This window comes from Oryzias latipes, chromosome 14 (genome assembly GCF_053564925.1).
Source record: "Oryzias latipes strain Hd-rR chromosome 14, Olatipes_Hd-rR_3.1".
In the NCBI taxonomy this organism is placed as follows: Eukaryota; Metazoa; Chordata; class Actinopteri; order Beloniformes; family Adrianichthyidae; genus Oryzias; species Oryzias latipes.
Window position 1 is genome coordinate 23,024,072 of NC_136250.1, and position 23,012 is coordinate 23,047,083.

General features: G+C 39.4%; 1 protein-coding gene across 7 annotated transcripts in view; it reads left to right on the forward strand.

The window, feature by feature from the left end:
- LOC144983598 (vacuole membrane protein 1-like) overlaps positions 1–23,012 on the forward strand; it is a 79,327-nt gene that overhangs the window by 27,889 nt on the left and 28,426 nt on the right. For all 7 annotated transcript variants that reach the window (XM_078930442.1, XM_078930444.1, XM_078930441.1 and 4 more), the window contains 2 exons: positions 13,281–13,523; positions 18,745–18,876. In XM_078930442.1, the coding sequence (XP_078786568.1) occupies positions 13,281–13,523; positions 18,745–18,876 (375 nt within the window). The remainder of the gene's footprint in view (positions 1–13,280; positions 13,524–18,744; positions 18,877–23,012) is intronic.

The following is a 23,012-nucleotide window of genomic DNA, read 5'->3' on the forward strand; positions in this document are numbered from 1 at the left end:
CTGAGCGGGTCTGACAGTGCGACTTCCGCACTGGATCCTCACATTACACTCGCATTCACACACCTTTGCCTGACTTATCAGGATTAGGTGACTTCATAAGTGCAGTCTGATCACAAATCCATTGTGTTGAAAGACCATGTGAGAGAAGGGAAGTCATCCTATGGCTGGGTATCCAACAGGACGGGTTTGTGTGTAGTCGTGACACCGCAGGCATTGCATTTGATCACCAACTAGCGTTGACAGGGACATGCCTTACTTTTATTCAAGAACAAAGAGGGCACCTTGATACACAAACCAACAGAAACCTGGGTCCTTTGTTTGGCTTGTGACTCACACTTAGCTGGACTGCATGACTGAGGATCTGCACTTCAAAGTGGTTTTAGTGGCTCACTGACAAAACTTCAGGTATAAAGTTAATATTAAGGGTTACAAAGATGGCTCACTCCTTGTTGCAATAAATCACTGTTGCATCCAATATCCGAGTTAGCTCCCGACCTGTTTTTTTTGGGGGGGGGGGGGATTTTTCTTGTCTTTTCTTTTGTTGAACGGCCTCAGGATGGCTTATAAAGCTCTGCAAACCTTTGCTAACTTTCCACCATGAATAACATTTGTGTTTGCTCTTTATTTGGGTACCACCGCTCACATTGCCAGCGATCGCTTGATGCTGAACACTCCAGTATACTTTAGGAAACGCCTGCAGCACATTCATTTGGTAAAATAAACAGCTGATGTCACTTTCAAATTTACCTTTGTGGGAGGGTAAAATAAAGGATTAAGTTGATCCAACAGCTCAGATGGGTTGACGTACAGTCAGAACTGTCTGAAATGAAACTACGCTTTGGGGGAAAATCCCTTTTGATCCAGTTGGAGAAGCAGGAGGTAAAGGTGGAAATAACTGACAATAAATTTACTGGACAGTCTATGTTGTCTTAGCATTTAGCTTTGCTTAAAAATTGATCACTTTAGCTATTTCCAGAACAGAGCAAAGTAAAAGAAAAACACAGGAGGAGAACCAGACTGCCCCCGAGTGGTAATAACTCACCGTTTAGCTGTTTGTCCAGCTGAACATTCAAAGATTTGGAAGGACACAATTCATTGTTATGTGTGAGTCTGTCAGTGTGTGACCCTGTGTTGTACTGTCAAACTGTCCAGGGTGGTTCCTTACTTTCGCCCTGAGTAGCTGGAATAGACCTCAGCATCCCTAAACAAAACAGGAATTTGAGATAAATTGATGGAGGTAGTTCATGCAATAGTTAGTATTAAAGTACTTTTGCATAAATGCAATTGTTCCAGGAAACAAAGGTGCTATGGTGGTGTATTTTTTTAGCTTGCCTTTTTTTAAATTGTTATTTTTATGAGATGCAAAGGACTGTATCCCCATCCTTTCTTTCAATCAATGAAAACAAAGCCACAGCAATAGATGTCAAAATGTCAATGTGCACCATTGCATGGAATGTAAAGACCCACTCCAATGAAATTGTGTTTTTTTTTGTGTGTTTTAGCATGTTCTTGTGGCATTTTTCTGATAAAGGAGAAATATATAGAAAATTAAGTTAAAAATTGTATTTCTTTATTCAAATCATTGTAAATCAGGGGCCGATGAAACAAATGCCACTTGGAAAAGAGCTTCTTTGTTATGCTGAAAATGCGCTGGGTGGGCCATAAACTCCCTGCTCTGCTCCATTCTGATGCAGACAAAAAGATCCATGTACATCTTTGTTTTTTCTCATCTGAGATGGAATCTGAAATGAAAAGTGTACGGCTTGATTGCTCCGATATTGGTCACCATTTTTGTTGCACCAGTAATGTTTTGGAGCGCCGTTGAGGCCATTCCAGACTGGATGCCATGTGAGTGCTTCTCGCACTTTTCAAGTTACACAAAGAATCCGGCGACCGCACCAGAGCTGGACTGCAGTGTGAGGTGGGGATTTAGATACTTTGGGAAGCATAATACGTGACTCAGGACTACACTATCTTCTCTATTCAACAAAATGAGAAGGGATACCATGCATGCATGTTACCCAGATCCTGAGTGACACATCAGGATCAAGTTTAGTGGTTCTTTGAAAAGCTGCCGTTGACTCACTGTTGGCTGGCAGTAACAGATCTCCCACTTTAACTTCATCACCGCTTGAGTTCCAGTTGGAGCCATTCATATTTAACTACATCTAGGTCGTGTGTCAGAGTTTTTTTTATTCCTGTTTTATCCTTTCACTGCTGATAAGACTGTAACACAAAAAGCATGCAGGCAGGAATTTTGGAGGCTGCATCTGTGAGGGACAGTTGGGGTCCTCAAAATTAATTTAGTTGTTTTATTTTGCTTCTTTTTTGAAAGATTAGAAATTAATAGAGAGTTACTCATTGGGTTTGTGACTGTGTGTGATCTTTCTAATGGAATTTTCTGTCATATTCTCAGTCATTCAAGGCTTGCAGCTTTCCAAGTTCTTCTAACGTCAGAGTCATGCTACGCAGCCACCAAATAGCAGCGCCTGGAACTCTGTACCTGCTTGTCTGTTGAAACTAGTCAAACCAAGCATATTTCTTTAAAAACTAGTTTGTTATGTTCCCTCATTAAAAGTTCACTTTGTACTTTTCAACGTCCCAACAACCCTCTTAGCACCAGCTGCCTGTGCAATGGCTGTGCTTTTATCCACTTGTTTTGCTGCTACGCAATCCCCAAGTGACACAAAAGAAAAAATAATTACCCAGGTTTATAAACCAAACTTGATTGATGACAAAAAATAAAATCAAACTTTTGTAGGTTTGATTTTATTGTATTGTGATTGTATTGTTTTGTTCATTTTTCTTGCTTTGATTGCTTCAAATAAACCATGTCAAAACAAATGAAATAAAAAAAAATGTACTTATAGATACAATACATGACACATTGAATCCATTAAATGTGAAGTTTGCCAAAAAGAGTTTCCTTATTTGCTTCACATACATTCATAAACAAAAAAGTAGAGCATTAACATTTTTTTCTTATGTAGAAATGGTATTTGTGGTCTCTGAATCAGAAATATGACATTAATATGTAACTCATGCACAAAAGTAGAGAAACACATTGGTTACAATGCACCGTTGGAGGCAGGATGACTGTCTGTCTGGTTTCTGAAGTCATTCAGTGAAACCACAAACATAAATCAGCAGGTTCAGCCCCTCCAATCTGCGAGTACTGACCACCCACCTCTAAACAGCCCTGCCCCTCCTCACTGTCCCTGCTCCATCACTGGCCTGAGTCCAGACTTCTCCTACCTCCCTCAGAGATCCTGTTCAGGCCTTCTTCGTAACGAACTAACCTCTAATGTTTTTCTTCCTTTGCCTCCAGCAGGCTCCCACTGTAAGAAGTGGTTAGCAGGTTATGGTAGCTGGACCATGTCTAATATGCCTAAATGGCCCCTGCCAACCACAGCGACCCGCTGTTGACTGGACCGTCTTGCGGCTGTGGTCATTGAGAACTGGTCAGTTTATGGTTACCCATTAATGTCTAGACTAAGCCCTGGACGCGTTTGTCACCACAAAGGCACACTGAATCTCTCAGGTGAATCTCTAATTTACCAACATTTATCTGACATTTTGAACTGTAACAACGTTTACATTCAAAAACAACCACAAAAACTCTTTTTCACAGAAGAAAGCCACAGATTGATCATCATTTGGCTGATTTTCTAAACAAAGTTATCCATGTTTCTTCACGAAGTATGATATTCAATCTGGATCTCCTTTTTTTATAAGTTTCAAAGAGCGGTCCCCTCCATAAGATGCACTGCATCATGCTAAAATCTAACCAATTCTGTGTTTAAATGATGCAATAAGATTAAGGAATTGTGCAGTGCATGTACTGTAGCTGTCCGGATCTTTCACAACACCCGGTTGCTTTTGTCAGCAATCTTCAGTGGATGTGCAAACATCTTCGATTCCATAATTTTCTAGAGCCAATTACCAAAGAAAGTTGGAAATAGTAAATTTTATTGCTGTAGCGCCTTCTTTAAGGGCACTGACAAACAGTGCAAAGGTATATTATGTCTCCAGTATTTCTACATATTCTTTTTCTTGTTTGATAAGCCTTCTTACACAACATAAACACATGTTACTCTTTTACAAAATATTTTCAACAACTGTGGTAACTATTTACTCATAATCTACCTTTCAGACATAAAGTGGAGAAACTAAATATTTGATCCCTTGCTGATTTTGTGGGTTTGCCCACCTAAAAAGAAATTAATCTTAATGGCAGGTTCATTTGAACAGTGACAGATAGAAAATCCCTACGCAAATCAAGAACTTGACCAAAGAATTTACATACTTTCATTTGCATTTCATTGGGGGAAATAAGTATTTGATCCTCTAGTAACCATTAATACCGTATTTTCCGGACTATAAGTCGCCCTTTTTTTCATAGTTTGGCAAGGGGTGCGACTTATACTCCGCAGCGACTTATATTAGAAATAAATTGAAATAAATACATTGTTAACCCTCCTGTTATGTTCATTTGTGAGGAACAGAGATTATGTTCCTGGGTCAATTTGATGTATGAGGTATGTTAAGTGTTAAGAGGATGTTAAGTGACTCAGAGAATCAGCAAACTTTTTTTTACAGTAAGATCTTGAAGGCTAACAACATAATATTCTATTTTCCAATGATTTCATAAATTCAGAAATGCAATAAAAATGACAACTGTTTCTACAAAAACAGGATGAAAACAGAGTATTAGTTGGCCAATGATGCTTCATGAAAGGAATAAATAAATAAGTTTGAGAAAAAATTACTGTGAAATTATTAGATAAACAGTCTGCTATGATTGTGTCATATAAGGTTGTGAAAGTTAAAATGCGACTTATAGTCCAGTGCGACTTATCTGTGTTTTTTTCTTCTTTATAATGCATTTTTGGGCTGGTGCGACTTATACTCCGGTGCGACTTATAGTCCGGAAAATACGGTAGTTCTGGTCCACACAGACCAGCTAGACTCTCCTAAGCAACCTGACAACTGAACTGAAGACACCTGTTTCAACTAATCACCTGTAAAAAGACACCTGTCCTCAGAATCAGTCCATCATCTCCAATTTGGGAAAGACTAAAGTTCTTTCAGTGGATTTAGGGGAGAAGATTGTAGACCTGCTCAAGACCAGAAGGACTACAAAACCATCAGCAAGAAGCTGGAGGTTAAGGTCACAACTGTTGGTGCAACATGACCATCAATCCTTTAGGCTCCAAACCAGATCTGACCTGGTGGGGTTTCCATGATCATGAGAACAGAGAGAAATGAAAACAACACGGCAGGAGTTAGTTGATGATCTGAAAGCAGCTGGAACCACAGTCACCAAGAAAACCATTGGGGATACTTGACTCTGCAATAGTTCAACATCTTGCAGAGCCCGCTAAGTCCTACTGCTGAAGAGGGCACATGTGCAGACCTGCCTGAAGTTTACCAATGAACACCTTTATGATTCAGAGAGTGATTGGGAGAAGGAGCTGTGGTCAGATTAGACCAACAAGGGGCTCTTTGGCATCAACTCCACCCCGTTGTGTTTGGAGGAAGAGAAATGCTGCCTGTGATCCAAAGAACACCATACCCACTGTCAAGCACGGAGGTGGAAACATCATGCTTTGGGGTATTTTTCTGCAAAGGGTTACTTCACTACTCTGTGGATGGGAGGATGAGTGGAGCCATATACCATCAAATCCTTAATGAGAATCAAATACTTGTTTCTTCCACTATAAGTTATTTGCGTTTCTAGTATCGGAGCAAAGCTGTAAAATTGTTTCCAAAGGGGCATACTCTGCAAAATTGAAGCTTTCTCAACAAGCTGCCAACAGATGAAAAAGTCCTCATTTGTGGTATATTGTACCAAAACACATGAAAGACATCATGAAGAAAACATTTACAATTTTAACAATTTTCAACTATTGCCATATAATATTCAAACCAAGGATAAATACTGGCATTGAATTACAATTAGCAATACTCAAATTTCAGTAGAGCTATTCAGTATACTGAACTCATAATAGTGTTTTTATCAGGATTAATTTTCATAGCCCCTCAGGTAGTAAAAGCAATAATATTTTTTTATATTTGAGATCAGTTTTTGTTGAGTCTATGCCATGGATGTCTTTTTTTGATTTTGCCATTTTATCTGGTAGTAGTTTTTTTGCTTCAGGAGAGATCTGACACGTTCTGCCTTGTTGCAACATCACATATGGCCGTCTTCCTGCTAAAGATATACGTGACTTATTGTTGTGTGCAAGGTAGTTATTTTCTGTTTGAATCCTAGTATGTTTTTGCCTTTGGCTGTAAACAGTGTCAGTATGTGTAGAATCAGCATGGAGTTGGAAGAGTTTACATAAACACAATTAAAGCTCTGTTATCTGTAAACCACGATGTATGTGTATTTAGGTGTGTTTGTGTGCTTTTGTTAATCATTTGCTACACCATCCTGAGAGAGAACCTGGGTTTTGTGTTTCATAAGTGTTTCGGGGAGTAAGACAGAAAGTGATACAGAGGGCAACTATTTGGATGTTGAGCCACCTGAACAACATGAGAGGACTGGAGCTTGCGTAAGGTGAGAAACAATGACACAGCATGAAACTGTGAAACAGGCACTCTGGGTCGCACAGTGTTCCTTTTATGTCAGGAGCATGGCGTACATTCAACGCCTGAAGCACTGATGTCTGGATGAGTTAGTGTGCAAGAACTCAATCTGTGTGTCCGTGCGTGCTCCTGTCTTTGTGGTGTTTTGAGGACCACTCTGTTATTGGCAGTTTTCTTTTTTAAAGAGGAAGTGTTGCTTGCAACCTAAACATGTGTTTGTGATATTTTGCCAACAAGCTAATTTGGTAAAGTGAGGACTTCCAGACTGATCTTCAAAAATACAGTTATTTCTACGGCTTAGAAAGATGATTTCGGGGATTGTTTCAGACTTACAGCTCCAGTAAAGTAAAAGTGACAATTTTTTCTTTTCTTGGCACTTGAAGGTGGACTCCATATGCACAACTCTCTTAAAGACCCACTACGATCATCTTTTGAGCTTTACCTGAAGTGCCTCCAGTCGTCTTTTAATTATGATTGAGCTGTTTTTAGCCAAAATCAAAAAATCTGTATCGTTTTCTAGGACATAGTTTCTGCCAAGCGGCAGTAGTTCATTCAAAGTTTATCTCTGTGTTGTGGGCGGGACTGTTGCTGTGGAGGAACCCGCCCCCATTCCCCTCCCCCTTGAGGTGCAGAGCAGGGAGCTTGTGGCCTGCCCAGTGTATTTTCTACATCACAAATCCAGTCCTTTTCAAAAGCATTTTTTTCTTCTGGTCCTGATTCGTGATGATTTGAATAAAGAAATACTCTGAAATGCAGTTTTAAGATTAATTTTCTTAATGCATGTCTTCCATTTTTAGAAAAATGCCACAACAACATGTTAAAAACACCAAAAACACAATTTTCATTGTGTCCTTAAAGGGGCGCACTTCCTGGAAGTTCAGAACTCTGTTGGGAGTCAGATACAAGCTTCTCTATACAAGAGATACTACTGATGTCCTTTAGCAGCATTTCTTCAGACTTGATGGGCTGCCTATAGAGACATTGTATCTAACAGAAGTCCCCCAGTCATGTCCAAACTTTGGTTGGAGTTCTATTCTCTATTGGGGTTAGAGTCAGTCTTCAGTGTTCTACTTCAAGTCCAAAGGTTAGCCTCCACCAGCTTTGATCTCAAGGCCGCTCACCATGGTCACACAAGGTAGTGTAGGCCTAACATGCACACAATGAAGAAGCATATGGATTTCTATCACCTATTTTCATTCCCCAGGAAGGCTTAGCCACTTTCTGCTCAAACTTGTGTCTGCCACATTCATAAAGTCTGATGATAAGCCTGATGAGTTTTTTTTTAAGGATCACGAAGTCCTACAGGAAGTGTGCCAACTGCAGGAGCCAGGTTCACCCACATTACAGGGTGGACAAGGAGGTCTGGTTGTCAACTGCCTCTCAAAGTGGATCACAGGAAGCTTCTTAATTTCCTGGTCTGTTTACCATCTCAAAGGTTGCCAACCCGGTGGTTATTTGTCTCCATCTACCATGACCGCTCAGAGTCTATTCTAATTTCCAGATCTTCAATGTCAACCCTGTTTGGACCTTGTAATAAGTCCTCCTCTCCAGTCCTGTCCTTGTTTTGTTCACGCAGCTGGGGACTTGGATGGCTACAGTCTGTAGAAAGGCTCCTTGGTCCCAGCCCAGGTATACCTGGATTTTGGAATTCCAGCCCTGCCATCCTAATCAGACTGGTGTACTGTCTGGTCCCAGTCCTTGAGGAGGGTTCTATCAGAAATCTCTCATAATTTCTTTTGTTCCTCTTGGTTTCGTATTTACTGATTATCCTTGTGTCCTTCAGCTGGGTTCTGCTCTATGTATTACTCATTTTTATTGCAGTTGCCATTGTGTCATAGATCTTCTGGATGGCCCAGTGCATGAATTTTATTCAAAAAACCTTCCACACTAACTTCTGGACCACATTTTTCCGAACTCCTGCCTCTCCTGCCACTCAGTCTCTCTTGAACACACAGTAAATTAAGTTGCTTCTGCTTACACTGAACCTTACCTCCAGTGTCATTTGCTATCAGCCGTCAGGCATACGTATGTATGTCCTCAAGATCTTAAGTAAAAATGATTTCACAGTTGTCAACCCTCCTTCAACTCATCGGAAACACTCACCTTGTCTTTCTTATCCTGGTCATTGGTGGACTCCGTTGGGTTGCCAATCTTTCTGCTGCTGTTACTTTGTCCACCGCAACTATACTTTGACTAAAACTTCCTACTACTGAGTCTCCTGGGCTGTCCATTTCATGCTTTACTTTATCCTATACTTAATCCTTTACAGATTAATGTGGCAAACAGACCTGTTAATGTTTCAGACTTCGACATCCAATCAATGGTTTATCAAAGGACCAGTTTATTCAGGCAGCTGTAAAACACTGATCTTAATAATCTTTTTCCAAGCACAAAACTTAGTTTTGATTTTCTCATAAGTGGTACTCATACTCATTTGAAAAATATTAAAAAGTTCAATAAACTCATGGATGCTCGCTGAATTTAATCCTAATCAATAACCGTTGGAATTGACAGGGGTCTGGTTGCTACATGAAACAAAACACACTCTGAAAATTAATTATTTTAGGAGCACTTCTCAAACATATCATTATATCTGCTGTTCCACTACCTAAGTGTACATTAGTACATGTAAAATAATGAAACATTTTATTTCTCAATAAGTTTTAATTCTAAAATTTGGGAAGATTCTCAATGTGTGCGTCAGACCTTCAGGAAAGACACAGCTGTATCCCGGACATAGACTTCAACTGTCAGCTTCTTTGTTTTTAGACTTTAAATTGTATACAAAATCGGAGACATCTTAAGGACAAAAAAAGTAAAAAATTCCTCATAGAAGGAACAGCTTTGTAGATAGAAGTATATTTTATATTTCTTTTGATAGTTAAGGTCTATGTGTTAGGCACAAATCAAATCGGATTGAGGTTCATTTTTAAATGCTTTCTGGCCAGTGATAGTCTCAGGAGTCATGTCGTCCGCTTGTGTTTGTCTGGTGAGTTTTATCAGGTTTAAAGTCAACAAAGTTCTCTACCAGGACGTTTTATTCCACTTCATCATTTCCTCTGTTGTCCCCTCTTTTCTATCTCATAAAGCTCCCTTTCAACGTGCATTTTTTGATCTGCTCCTGATTCACCTAGATTTGAATGAAGAAATACTCAGAAATGCAATTCTGACCATAATGTTCTTTATATATGTCCTTCATCATCAGAAAAAGGCCACAAGGACATGTTAAAAACACAAAAAACACAATTTTCAGTGGGTCTTTATTACACTACATGGTATAATTAATATGACCACAGGGCTTGAGTATTCATACTGAACCACACTAGTACCAAAGAAGGCACCTTATGGTGAACAATGAACTCAAGTGTCACATTTATCTGGCTTTAAACAAGCAGTAACCCGTGTGCTATCTTAGATGACCCCATCGTTACTTTGACATTTTCTCCCTACCATGACAAAGATGGATAAAGGTGGAAAGACTTCATGTAATCCATGGACACCAGTGAAGATCACAAATCATTGAAGAAAAAAGGTTCAGCGCACTGTCTAGTGGGTCTAGATGACCCAACTCCCAAGGTTAAAGTGCCTAGGATAGCACAAGGGTTAAATTCAGAGTGACATCTTTCTTGTATGCAACATCCTCAATCTCTGTTCTGAAAGGAATATTTACCTGACAAAGCATTTTTTTAGACGTAAACAAAACAACAAACCGGACAAACCAAACCAAATCAAACACACAAAAAAGCAACATAATAAAGTAAACTCAACTCCCATAATGCTCCTTGCACACTGCTTATGTTGTAGTGTGTCATTAAATTATATAATATCAATTAAATGCTTGCACTGAGCGATACAGATAACCTCCACAGCACCTGCTTATTTGAAACTAAATCTTAGTTTCTTTTTAGGAACACTTCAATGGCTCTGCTGAACAGTTTATCTGAGCTGTTCACTTTCAGCAGCAGGTCATTCTATGGACATGGGGCTAATACTGACAGCTGTCTGTCCAGTCATGTTTCTGAAAAGGGCTATGCTTTCACATAAACATAGATAGACTTAATGTGCCTTTTTCAGTCTGAGGTGATAGTTTATTTTTCTGGATAACGTCTAGCGTTAATCTTTTAATGTCTACAAGTATCTGTGTGAGTGTGTTGGGGTGATGTGAGGGCAGGGTGATCCCACTGAAGGGTCATTAAGGAGGATAGGATCTTGAGGAACAGACACTGACTAGGTCAGTGATGGGAGTTTTTCCTTTCACAGATTAGGCATGGGGATGTGAGTATCAGGCATTTTTTTCCACTCAGACCTCTAGCAGCATCTTTTTTCTCACTGCAATTTCAGTGAAAGTGTTTACAGTGATGCTTACGAATAAGGTGGATTGTATAATTCATGAATAATGTGAACTACTCCCAGAGAGGACGTCATGGTTTCCTGTTGCTCAACACACCGCTCCCCTTCCTCCCACGTCCTATCCTGTCCTGTCCTGCCTGGTCACATGCTGCTACAGAGCTTTCAACCCCACCCCAGGTTTGCCCAATTTGCTTTGGCCGTGTAGCGTGTAATGCCAAACTCACTGTGCGTCATTGGGAGCACCCTTCCTGCACGCATGGGTATGAATGGAAACCCACTGAATAGACAGGATGCTAACTGCCTGGTTAGATCAGCACACAGACCTGCCTTTATTTACATACCACACACGTTTGATCATTTCTATCCTTTCTTATCTAGATTATACATTTTAAGTGTGTGTTCATATAGAGAAAATGACGAGGTAACTTCTAGGAGTAAAACGTATGCAAGCATTGTACTGTCATGGTGTTATCATGACTGCCATCAAAATGCATCCTTCTGGAATTTGCACTTGCTTACGCAAAAAAGCTTGTTTCTTTTGCCAAATAAACATGACCAAATATTTGATCTTGTTTTGAACTACACTTCTAACTATGAGCAGAGAGACTCAATATTATGTTAATAACGTCCATTAATCTGGTTTCAAGTTTGAAGAAGTTCCTTGTTAGTAAAACAAGTTTTGTTTTGTTTTAAAGTCCCACTATGGTTTCAAAAGATAATCGGAATTCCTGCTCTGCTCTATTCTGATTCATCTTCTTGCAGACAATAGATCCGTTTACGTCTTTCTTTTCCTTGTCTGAGCTGGAATCTGGATCAAAACTGTACGGCTGGATAGTTCCAGTATATTTCACTGTTTTTGACACTGAGGTGAATTTCCAACTACCACTGCCCTACAGAAACTATTTATAAAAAATGACACAGGTTGTTTATGTATTGGCTAAAAACGGCAGAATCGTTATTAAAAGACCACTGGGAACACTTACCCTGCAAGGCTCACGCTGCATCCGGTCCGCCCGAGTATTTATATAACTTGAAAAGTCCATCCAGTCCTGTCCAGCCTCTCCAGCACTCCAAATTCGTTTCACTGGCTTCACTTTTTTGTGAAGTTGGGGCAAATGATACGACCTCAACCGGAAATTATGCAAGCAAGTGTAATGTGCATCCAGTACACTCTTCAAAATAAAACCCATTTTCTGCTGTACTCGCTATGTTTTCACCGTGGTGTAAACATTTCGTCATTTCCACAAAGTGTATGGTAGAACGTCATATCGGTCATTTAACACCATGAATGATGAGAGGCTGATCACAGAGGGCCAGAACACCCCATCCTTTATGATACAGCACATGCTTTTTATAAGGATAACGACAAAAAGAACAGAGCCTGGGCCGCAGCAGGACTGCAGCCATCCGTAGCCAATGTGAGTCATCTACCGTAGCTAGACCGCTCTGGTGCACCGGAGCTAGACTGGACTGGATGCAGTGTGAACCCAGGGTTATACAATAGATCTAAAGGCTTGCCAACTTGCCTATTAAGTGTTTGCTATGACCTGATGCTCATGCCCGTATGAAAAAATGGGCAGTGACATTTTGGCTCTACGGGCTCACTGGGCTGCCCATGATCTTAAAATTTCCTGCAAGTCAACTGGTTTTCCCACTTTTGGACCGCAGACAGCCGGTATCCACCCATAAGGGCATTGTGACTAAGGGAGACTCTTGTATGGCTGGAGAGGCTTTCTGTAAAAGAAAAACGAGTGAAGTGAGGATACGTAACGGGATTTTGCACATCTGACTCCTTTTCAGCGGCACAACATTGTGCTAAAATAACAAAAACATTTAGTGATCAGAGATCTGTAGCTTCACAGGTGCACTTTGGTGGAAATTTGGTTTTCTAACTAATAATAGAGTTAAAAGAAAGTCTATTGGTGTTAACAGTGGTGTTGTTGCTCACTGAACTGTTACGTTTTCTGTGGATTACCGTCTGGGGCTTTTTGCCCTTTTTATGCTAATTCTGTCATTAACCTTTGCTTCATCTTCAGGTGTTGTCTCACAAGTAGATTTTCATTTACTCCTGATAGTCGTTTGAACTCTTGCTGGATACGAGCCTGATAAAACGGTTTTTCAGTAAATAAATGAATAGTGTAGGACCTAATTGCTTATGATACAGAAGTCTTTTTGAGTCACTTTCAACCTGTGCTAATTATGAAGGGGTCTTCCACTGACTCAAAATACTTTCAAACAGGTAACCTCACCCCACTCAATTTTTTTTAACTCTTTTCTCCCTTATTTTCTTCCCATGCACTTTCTGTCTTTCTTCACCCCTGCTTTCTCTGTTTCTGCAGGGACCACACATCGCATCAGTCACCCTGGCAGCCTATGAATGTGGCTCTGTGGATTTCCCAGAGCCTCCCTATCCGGACCAAATCGTGTGTCCCCAACAGGAAGTCACAACGACAAGCTCAGATGCAGAGCAGGTGGGCGTGGAGGCTGCGGGGGTGGCCGGGGTGACGGGATCAGCAGCCCTGCAGGGGAGCATCTCTGTTTGGTCCATCATTTCAAAAGTCCGCCTGGAAGCCTGCATGTGGGTGAGTCACTGCAGCAGGTAGAAGACACTGAAATGTGGGTCAAAACCTGCAAAGAGGAAATGAAATAAAACAGCCAGTGCTTACACCTAAGTATCTAAAGGTTACAGTATATTTTATAACTTACGCAGTTTGGAAAGAAATGCTTGACAGATTGACGGTGATAAAACAATAAACTGTTATTGAAAGCTTTTTAAGTTATGGTGCACGTTTATGCAAGCAGGGACTAATATTTGTAATTTACCACCTTTCTACAAATTGTGAAATAGTTGATTTGGGATTTTACAGTCTTTGCAAGTCTTGTGTTTATTTTATCATCAGCTTGCATGCTTGTTCTTGTGTGTGTGTGGGTGTGTGTGTGTGTGTGTGTTTTTTGGCAGAGTCTTTTCAAGGAAAAAGACGTGTCTCCAATTTGCATAAGGTGCAAATGTGCTTATAAGTCATTTACTCGGAAAACCCCAGTTCCTTACTGTGAATTCCCCCCCCAACTGTTTCAGTGGTGTTAAATATTTTTAGTCTGAGACATTTTCTTTTCTGTGCTAAAGTATTTTTATCAATTCTTCGTAGACAAACATAAATACATTTCGTGGTTGAGCTTAACATTAGTAATAGCTGCTTTGAAAGCTTAGACTTGGTCCAACAGCTGCCTGCTTGATGCTGACTTAAACTTCTAGTTTAGGGCTAAGGTCATTTATCAATGACTCACCTGTTTCACAGGCGCTACAATGAATCCACTAAAAATACTACACAAAAAGAAAACAGTATGTGTGATTCCACTCTATAGCATGCTCTCTGGTAATGACAATGTCTTTACAACCTATTTTCTGGTCTTGTTTGCTCATCGTTATTATTTTTACGTCATCTAAAAGCAAAGCGTTGACAAAACAGAACTTATTTGACCTTTTTTCCCATTATGCTTTGTTGCCTACTTCCCTGTTGCTGATAAAGTGGAAGATATGTAGCAGAAGGGGAAATACACATCTTTAGTTACTTCTTTACTGCTGGGTCTTTACAGGAACCAGACAGGCTACTCTGTACTGTAAATCATTTTTATGCTTCCCTGGAACTGAAGCTTAACGCATGTGCAAAATCAAGCCTCTTAGAAATCATTCAAAGATTCCTACCCCACTATAGCAGATTTTCTTTAAATAATTAAACAAAAATCTGTCAGTGGAATAAGAAAAACGGTCTTAACAAATATCCTTTATTTTAAAAAAAAATTCGCTGAGATGTGTTTTTTCAAACTAAGATTATTTTGCTATTAAACTCTTTTTCTTGATAAGATTATTTTTCTTGCAAGACAGAAAATAAGACAGATTTTCTTAAAACAAGGGTCTATTTACTTTCTTAAGATTCAGTTTTTCCAATGTGCCCACCAACAAAAAGACAAGTCAGCACATAAAATCCAAACAGTTTTGCTGATATTTCTGGTGTTCCTATATTCATACATTTTTGTGTTTAAATGAAGCAAAAATGTCAGCCATATTGCAAAAAGAGATGGCCTAAAAATAGGAAAAGAACAGTAATCTTCAGGAAATCACAAGAAAGAAGTGAAATGATCTGTCCATGCAGCGAGTCATGTTTACTAAGCAAAAAATCTTAAAATAAGACACCTTAGCCAGCATCTCCCCTCCTTCTGGCTGTTTCCTGGGCCCGCTGGTAAAGAAACATGGAACCTTCTACTCCTCCTCCAAACCACCACCACCTCCTCTCCCCCTCTGTACTTTCTCTCTCCTCCTTTCTTCCGGTCTTTTTGTCCTATTGAAATCCCTTGCAGCAGATCCTTTAAGTGCCCAATTTTCAAACACAGCCACTGTGCAGGTGGACATATTTCATTGACCGTTGCACAATCACTCACAGCCGCATGCTCACAAACAGAGGCACGGCTTTTGAGTGGAGCAGCTGCCAGGGAGATTAAAACACGTCTCCATTATGAGGAGAAATCTGGCACGTTCCATCAAAGAGCAGAGTGCTAACAAGAGAACAGGGTGTCCATATTAAAGATGCAGCCTGCCAGATCTGGGGATAACACCTCCACTAAAGAACGACTGTTTGGGCTTGTTGTTGCTGCCACGGTTGCTAACTACCCGTGAATCATGTTCTGACGCAGTGCTCCGGCAACAAGCAATTTGCCTGTAATTAGTTAGTTATGCTGTTACACGACACAAAGCCTGATGCCGTGAGTCTCACCTTGACATGACAAGATCCGCTTCAGTTTTTACTGCTGTGGAGGGATTAGGCCAGGCTTGAAAACACACATATGTGATCTGCATTTGACACTCCCTGTAACTTCATATTCTCACCCACTGCCCCGTCATGTGCCTGAAAACATTAAGGTAATGAGCTGAGAGCAACCCCAAAAACATAGCATTGCTTGGCGGTTGTTTTCATTGTGTTAATTAAGTGTGCAACCCTCACCTCCTCACTCCTCATCCTGCTCAGGGGTTTTGGTGGGGGAACGTAATGAACCTCAGCCAAAATTCCAAAGAATTATTTTGCCTCAAATAACTTCCGCTTTCCTTTTTTCTTTAAGCTGTCTTCAATCACACACAGGTCTTTACAGCTACAAGCTTTGCTGGCAGTGCTACTGTTTAGAGGAAGAGTGAGGCTTTTATACCTACACCGTACTTGTGTGTTAATGTGGCCATGATCCTTTAAAAATCTGGGGGATTTTCACTCTTGTAAATCCCTTCCTGTTTTATTGTTTTTAAGTGATCCAATTGCACAATTAGCTTCATGCAGCGCAAGCTTATTTGGATTGTGAACAGTGATGTTTGCACCATGGTAACATCTTCATGTTGTGTTTGGTAAATTTATAGCAAAGAAAGTGTACTTAATGGGACCAAATAAAGCTGTTTTATGGTAATCATTTGGGAAATGTTATGCTTTTGTTCAAAAAACCTCTTTATTCAAAACCAATTTTTTTTTTATTGCATCTCACCTTGTCTGAAACAAGCTGGTGACCCCCCCCCCTCCACACACACACACACTCACACACACACTTACACATGTACTAATTCGTTCAGTAAAGAGTGCAATCTGACCATGCGATTGGCTTACTGCTCAGTGATGTTGACCACTGAAGTTTAAATAAACAGAACAGGAAGGTCGACAATTTCAAAGGAAAGTATTCCAGCTTTGTGAACCCTGCAAGGATATTTACACAAATTGACTCAGCACAACAGCGAAGTGAGGGAATCCAGTTAGAAAACTGCGATTGCAGCCAAAACTTTCATCCGTCAACTTCCATGGTCCTTCATAATGTAAAACAGGGGTGGAATTATATAAGTTAGCTTCCTCCCACTCAATTTCAACCAATCTATTTTTAATTGCTTGAAATAAACCATTTTTAAATCCCAATTCCAAATCTAAAACAGTTTAACCTAAAAAATATGGCTTTAAAATCAACTGTTCTTTTACAACAGCTTCTTATTCCAGAGAAGTTGATCAGTTTTAAACATGTGGTCTATAGTAAAGAAAGATTATTTCTTCACCAGATATATGTAATTATATTTCATATATTGCCCGTGTAGACAGAGAAACCCAGAAATAAGGAAAACTTTGATATATAGGCTTCAAACAATGAAATATGTTCAGAAAAGTTACCCTTATCTGTAAAATATTTTTAGATGTAAAATATATAATTTTCCAAGCGTTTAATGTATTCTGTCAAACATCTTCACACATTAGTTATCACACCTGAAATGTGTTCTTTTTTCACCCTCCCCCAGAGCTCTGCTACAATCTGACATTTTCTAAAGTGTTGGACAGAGAACCATTAAGCCACATTTTTAGGATTTTTAGTGTGACTGCATTATGGATTCAGACACATGGTTTGTATGCAGATCACTTTTATTTTTTTTAATTGATTTAGTCCAATAATTTAGAAGGTGGATTCTGACTGATCGAGAACACGGCTTATTTTCCACTCAACTTTTTATCCAAACAACTATTTTGATCATTTTTAAAGCTTATTTGTAAAATTAAAGTAAAGTAACCGAATCCAGTCACCCAATTCACCAAATAATCCATAGGAATTTGTTGTTACACATTCAAAGCAGACATCAATAGCAGCAGAAAGAAAGTAAATTAGTTTTATTTGTTTCATAATATTTTTGGGACTTTATCACCTATAATATCATGTTTTACAATGACATGGGCACAAATGGGAGCATGGTCTTTTAACTATTAACCATTGATGTAATTGGTATAATTCCAACAGTGGTTGGGCTTTATCCAAGACAGCACTTGTCGCGGCGCTGTGACGTAAGCGGCCTACTAATGCAGCCCAGGAAGAAACGCAGCCCTCGAATTTGGACACAACCTCTGTGATGTCATATCATGTCAAAATAGCAACAATGGTGGAGCTAAAAAACAGATCTTCATAAACCAACTGACTATGCAACTGCATAGTCTTTCATTATCTTTACCATGCAAAATCAATTTTTGAGCTTTTAAGTGTATTATAATGTTCATTGCTCACTATAAACAACCCCAAAGCGTTTTTTGTATCCATTCATGCAATGCTGAGTATTCCTCTAAAAACCTGCGCTCTGTGCACCAGCCCGCTCCCAATCCACGAAAACGAGCTGGAACTGGTCCCAATGACGTTGACCAGTGAGGAACAGCCCCTTCCAGGAAGAGTCTGCTCAGCCAGCTCCGCCCCCAGGCTAACAAACACACACACTTTCTCTGTGGAGCTAGCGCTGCTCAGCCAAACTCTTTCATTTTATATGCACAATATTCACATCCAGCTTTGCAAAAGTTAAAATGTTGGGTGGGTGAAATGGAGACACACTATCGAGGCCGACTCTAGGATGATGTCACGAAATGGGCGGTACCCACAAGGAGCGAAAGCTGCTGCCTCAGAGATTGAGTCGTAATCTGCGGAAATAACTCATATTTCATAAAAAAATCATTCTTTAGTGTGCCAAAGGTCATATATTATATTTATTAATATATATTATTATATATTATCATATATATGGATAAAGTTTACTCTGAAAGGCTAAAGAATAGCATGACATAGGCCCTTTAAACAACAAAAAATGTGATATTACATGAAGTCAGGTTTCAATGAACGTAATCATCATCATACAGAGACCTTAGGTTCTTTTAGTTCTTATAACTGTGGTCATAACTTTATCTAATCTTGGATAAAACTTTGGTCATAAATGTGTTTGTGTGTGTGTGTGTCTGTGTGTTTGTGTGTGTCTGCGTGCAGGGTGCCGGTACAGCCATTGGAGAACTCCCTCCCTACTTCATGGCACGAGCAGCACGGCTCTCTGGCATTGATCCTGATGATGAGGACTACCAAAAATTTGAAGAGATGCTTGACCAGACGGAGGCTTCACAGGTGATGTAATGTTTCCATCACCACCTTTAACCCACACCTTCCTCCTTCATCCTCTTACATCCCTATAATTCTTTTATATAAACCTCTTTAATTCTTCTTTTTCTTACCCATTTCTTGCCCTGTTTGGGCCTCCTGAACCTTTTGAGATTTTTCTTATTTTTATCAAGGCAATAATTTAAAAAAAAGTCCCCTAGATTTATTCTGTGTTTTTATTTTCTCCCTCTTGGGTTAATGCGGGAACAGCAAGCCTTCAAATTTGATCAGACAGAGACTAAAACGCAGCAGAAGCGGTATTTCCTTTCAGACACAGCAGGAGTTTAATTAGGTTTATTTAAAGAAGACAGTGTAATTTAAAAAACACATGATCAAACATGGTTAAAAAAGCCAGAACTAGCCAGAGGCTAGTTTTCATCTGCAGTCACCTGGCCACAATGTTAAAAAGCACAAATATGTATACAGTAAAATACAAAAATATATATACAAACACTTACTATACAAATGGATAAAGTGAAGCAGACTGTACCAGTAGAATTTCTAAATGATCTCATGAACCTAAACCTGGAGACGTGATCATTATTACTAATGCTCTTTAAAATAAATAAACCCGATTTCTAAGAATCCCCTGTGTCCTCCATGCATTGTAAATGGCATGAACACAGACACTGCTCCATGTAGTGATCAGGTTGAAAACATTAGCTGGAAGCTCCTCCTACATGCACCCTGGACATCATTTTTGGACAGGCGGCGAACAGAGAAGGGCGGCTGACGGGAGTTTGTCACGCTATTCGCATTTGGTTTAAAACGCAGCTTTACAACCCCCACCCTAACGTTACCGGTGCAACAAACACGGTGAACAATATTGGAGCTATATCCAGCCTGTCAGATAGTGGTGGTGAAGGACCCAGAATGCAGGAGACCAGGCATGGTGACAGAAACTAAAATATTTAATACAAAAACGAAAGCATGACAAAACCATGGGGACACAAAAAGGTGCACAACAGATCTGAGCAGATCACCTGACAATGTAAAACTGAAGACACTGAAATACACTATGGGTAATTGACATAAAGGAAAACAGCTTTGGATGATCAACATGAACATGGAGTGGCTGATAGGTAACAACTCAAAACATATCCTAAAACCAAGAAACAATCAAAAAACCAAACTACAGCACAGAATCCTTACACAGCCGTACAGTTTAGATCCAGATTCCAGCTCAGACGAGGAAAACAAAGGTGTACAGGGATCTATTCCTCTACAAGTGGATGAATCAGAATGGAGCGGAGCAGAGAGCTTATTGCCTGCTCATTGTAGGACCAACATCACTGCTACAAGCTTTTTCCAATGGCATTTTTTCATCTACTCCTGATTCACAATGATTTAAATACAGAAATACTCAGAAATGCAATTGTAAACTTAATTTCCTTTATATATATGTCCTCCATAATGGGAAAAATGCCACAAAAACATGTTATAAACACCAATTTCATTGGAGTGGGTCTCTAAGATCTCATCTTATCCCTTTGTGTTTCCTATTTTAATAAAAATCATTTAAGTTGTCATTTGTTATTATTTTTAAAGAATTTCATAAAAGACTTACCTTAATTAATTTCTTTAGTGGTCAGTTAAAGTGGCTGTTCTAACGTTTTTTTACGTTTTGCTGCACTTTAGAGATGTTTTTTTATGGATTTTGTTTGGTCATCCATTACTGACTTGTGAATTATTGAAGCATAAAATATAATTAAAAATAAAATATATTTTTTTAGCTTACCGTAAATCATGTTAAATTAACAGCATAGGAATAATTGATACAAAAACCCAAAATGTATTTTAAAAGCCTGTAAATACATTCAACATTTATTAGAATGAGGTCTAACTTCTTTGGAAGTAAAAAAATTGAAGTTTTTGGTGTCAATGTTTTTTTTTCTTTCTTTTTATCCACATTAGTATCCACCGGTGCGCTGGGTTCAGGAAGCATCATAGCCTGTGTGAGTGCCTCACCTCGGTTTCCCAACGGCACATGGTTCCAGATTTGTGCTTTCACAACATTTTGATGGAGAGAACAGTAGTGATGCATTCGAGTAAAGTGCTTTCGCCATTTGTGGCTTTGATTAGGAAATTTCCTCTAGAAAGTACTTCTCTGATCAAACATCCTGACAGCGCATTGTAAATGTTTATTTTTTATCCAGTGAAGGGGGGAGGCAGGAATGAAGGGAAAGCATGTGAGTGACTTCATCTCAGCCGTGTGTCCGGCGCTCGCTAACGTTGATTCTTGATCTTCCAGACAGACAGGCCGAAGGGGATGAAACAACTGCATCCGTAAATGGTTTGGAACTTTCTCTTCAATGTGCAGACAGGACCAAATATACATGCTGTGTTTTTGAAAGAGGATCCCAGATAACATGTCGTCTCTGAGTAGCTTAAAAGGAGGGATTCTTGCTGTTTACATTATGTGTTTTGGCTCTCAGGGTCCAAGTAGAGTAGTGACAGCTTATCTGTGCTAACAATCAGAATGTTTCATAGTTCAGAAAAAAATCAAAAATCTAAAAGTGTTCCTATTTTTTCAACATATTTCCAAAATAAATTTGCCCCTCTGCAATTATTCCACAAACATTTCATCATGTTCTGCGTTAAAAAATTGTTTATTTTTATTTGTTACAGTAGTTATAAAAAATGACTTATTACAACATTTTCTCAATGATTTCAAGTTTTATCCCTAAATATTATCACACTTACACACCAACAAGCCATGAGGGCAAACAACATAAGAATTCCATCAACTCCTCCGTGAGGTCATGGGTGTTGCTGGAGCCTATCCCAGTAACTTGAGGGCAAAAGAAGGGGTTAGCCCTAAATAGTTTGCCAGTCTATTTGGAGGGTAACAAACAGACACACACACACGCAATCACGCACACACACACACATATATACTCACACAGTTTAGAGTTAACAGTGAACCCATGAAGCAATGTTTTTGGACTGTGTGAGCAATGCCACACACGCAAGAACATGCATACTCTACACAGAAAAGAGCTGGGGTTCAAAAAAGTTGACACCACACAAGAGGTCCCCAACCCCCCAGGCTGCGGCCGAGTATAAAAAAAATATGCATGTAAGTCATTTTGAATAGATGTTATAACTGCCAAAACTTGAATGCAAATTTCATCGGAAATCAGCCTAAAAACTCAGTAAACTTTGCCAACACCCTATTTCCCATCATCCATCAGTTTACACGCTTTCCTGCTAGCTAACTGCGCCTTACAACACCAACCTAACATTACTGGTGGAACAAAAATGGTGAGCAATATTGTAGCTATCCAGCCGTACAGTTTAGATCCAGATTCCAGCTCAGACGAGGAAAACAAAGACGTACATGGGTCTATTCCTCTACAAATGGATGCATCAGAATGGAGCAGAGCAGGGAGCCTGAGACCCATCCAGCATATTTTAGACATCAAAAATACAATCTTTTTCAACCGGCTTTTTTTCGTCTGGTCCTGATTCACAACAATTTGAATAAAGTAATACCGGTACTCAGAGATGCAAGTTTAACCTTAATTGTCTTTATAAATGTCCTCCATCACCAGCAAAATGCTAGAATGCAAGAAAATGTTAAAAACATGTTAAATTTCCTTAATTTAACATCTACATGAAAGAAAGAACACAAATCTCTTTTCTTTTCTTTTTTTTTTGCATAGCTGAAAATAAATTTAGGCATCAGGGGGTTAAATAAAGAAAGATGGTAGAGTAAATAACACTTTTTTCTTGTTTTGTCAATTAATACATCAAGACCACAGACTAGAAGATAACATTAGCAGCACCTCAAGGATGATGGCAAATACCAGCAACAGATGTTCAGCTTTTCCAACATATTTAAACTCTTGGAAGTTGCACGCGTTGTCCACCGTCTGCTCCTCTTGACGTCTGACAAAGATTAGATAGAAGTATATCAGTCATTGCAGAATTTCTGCACAATCATGCAATTGCTCTTACATTTATACCATATGGTGTCATTAGCCTTTTAAGAACGAATGTTAAAGATGCTAATGCTTGTATTTTCATAAATCTATCAGCAACATGTGTTTCTGCCTCAGCTTAATCCCTGAAGTTACGGTTTGGTCACTTACCTCACAGTT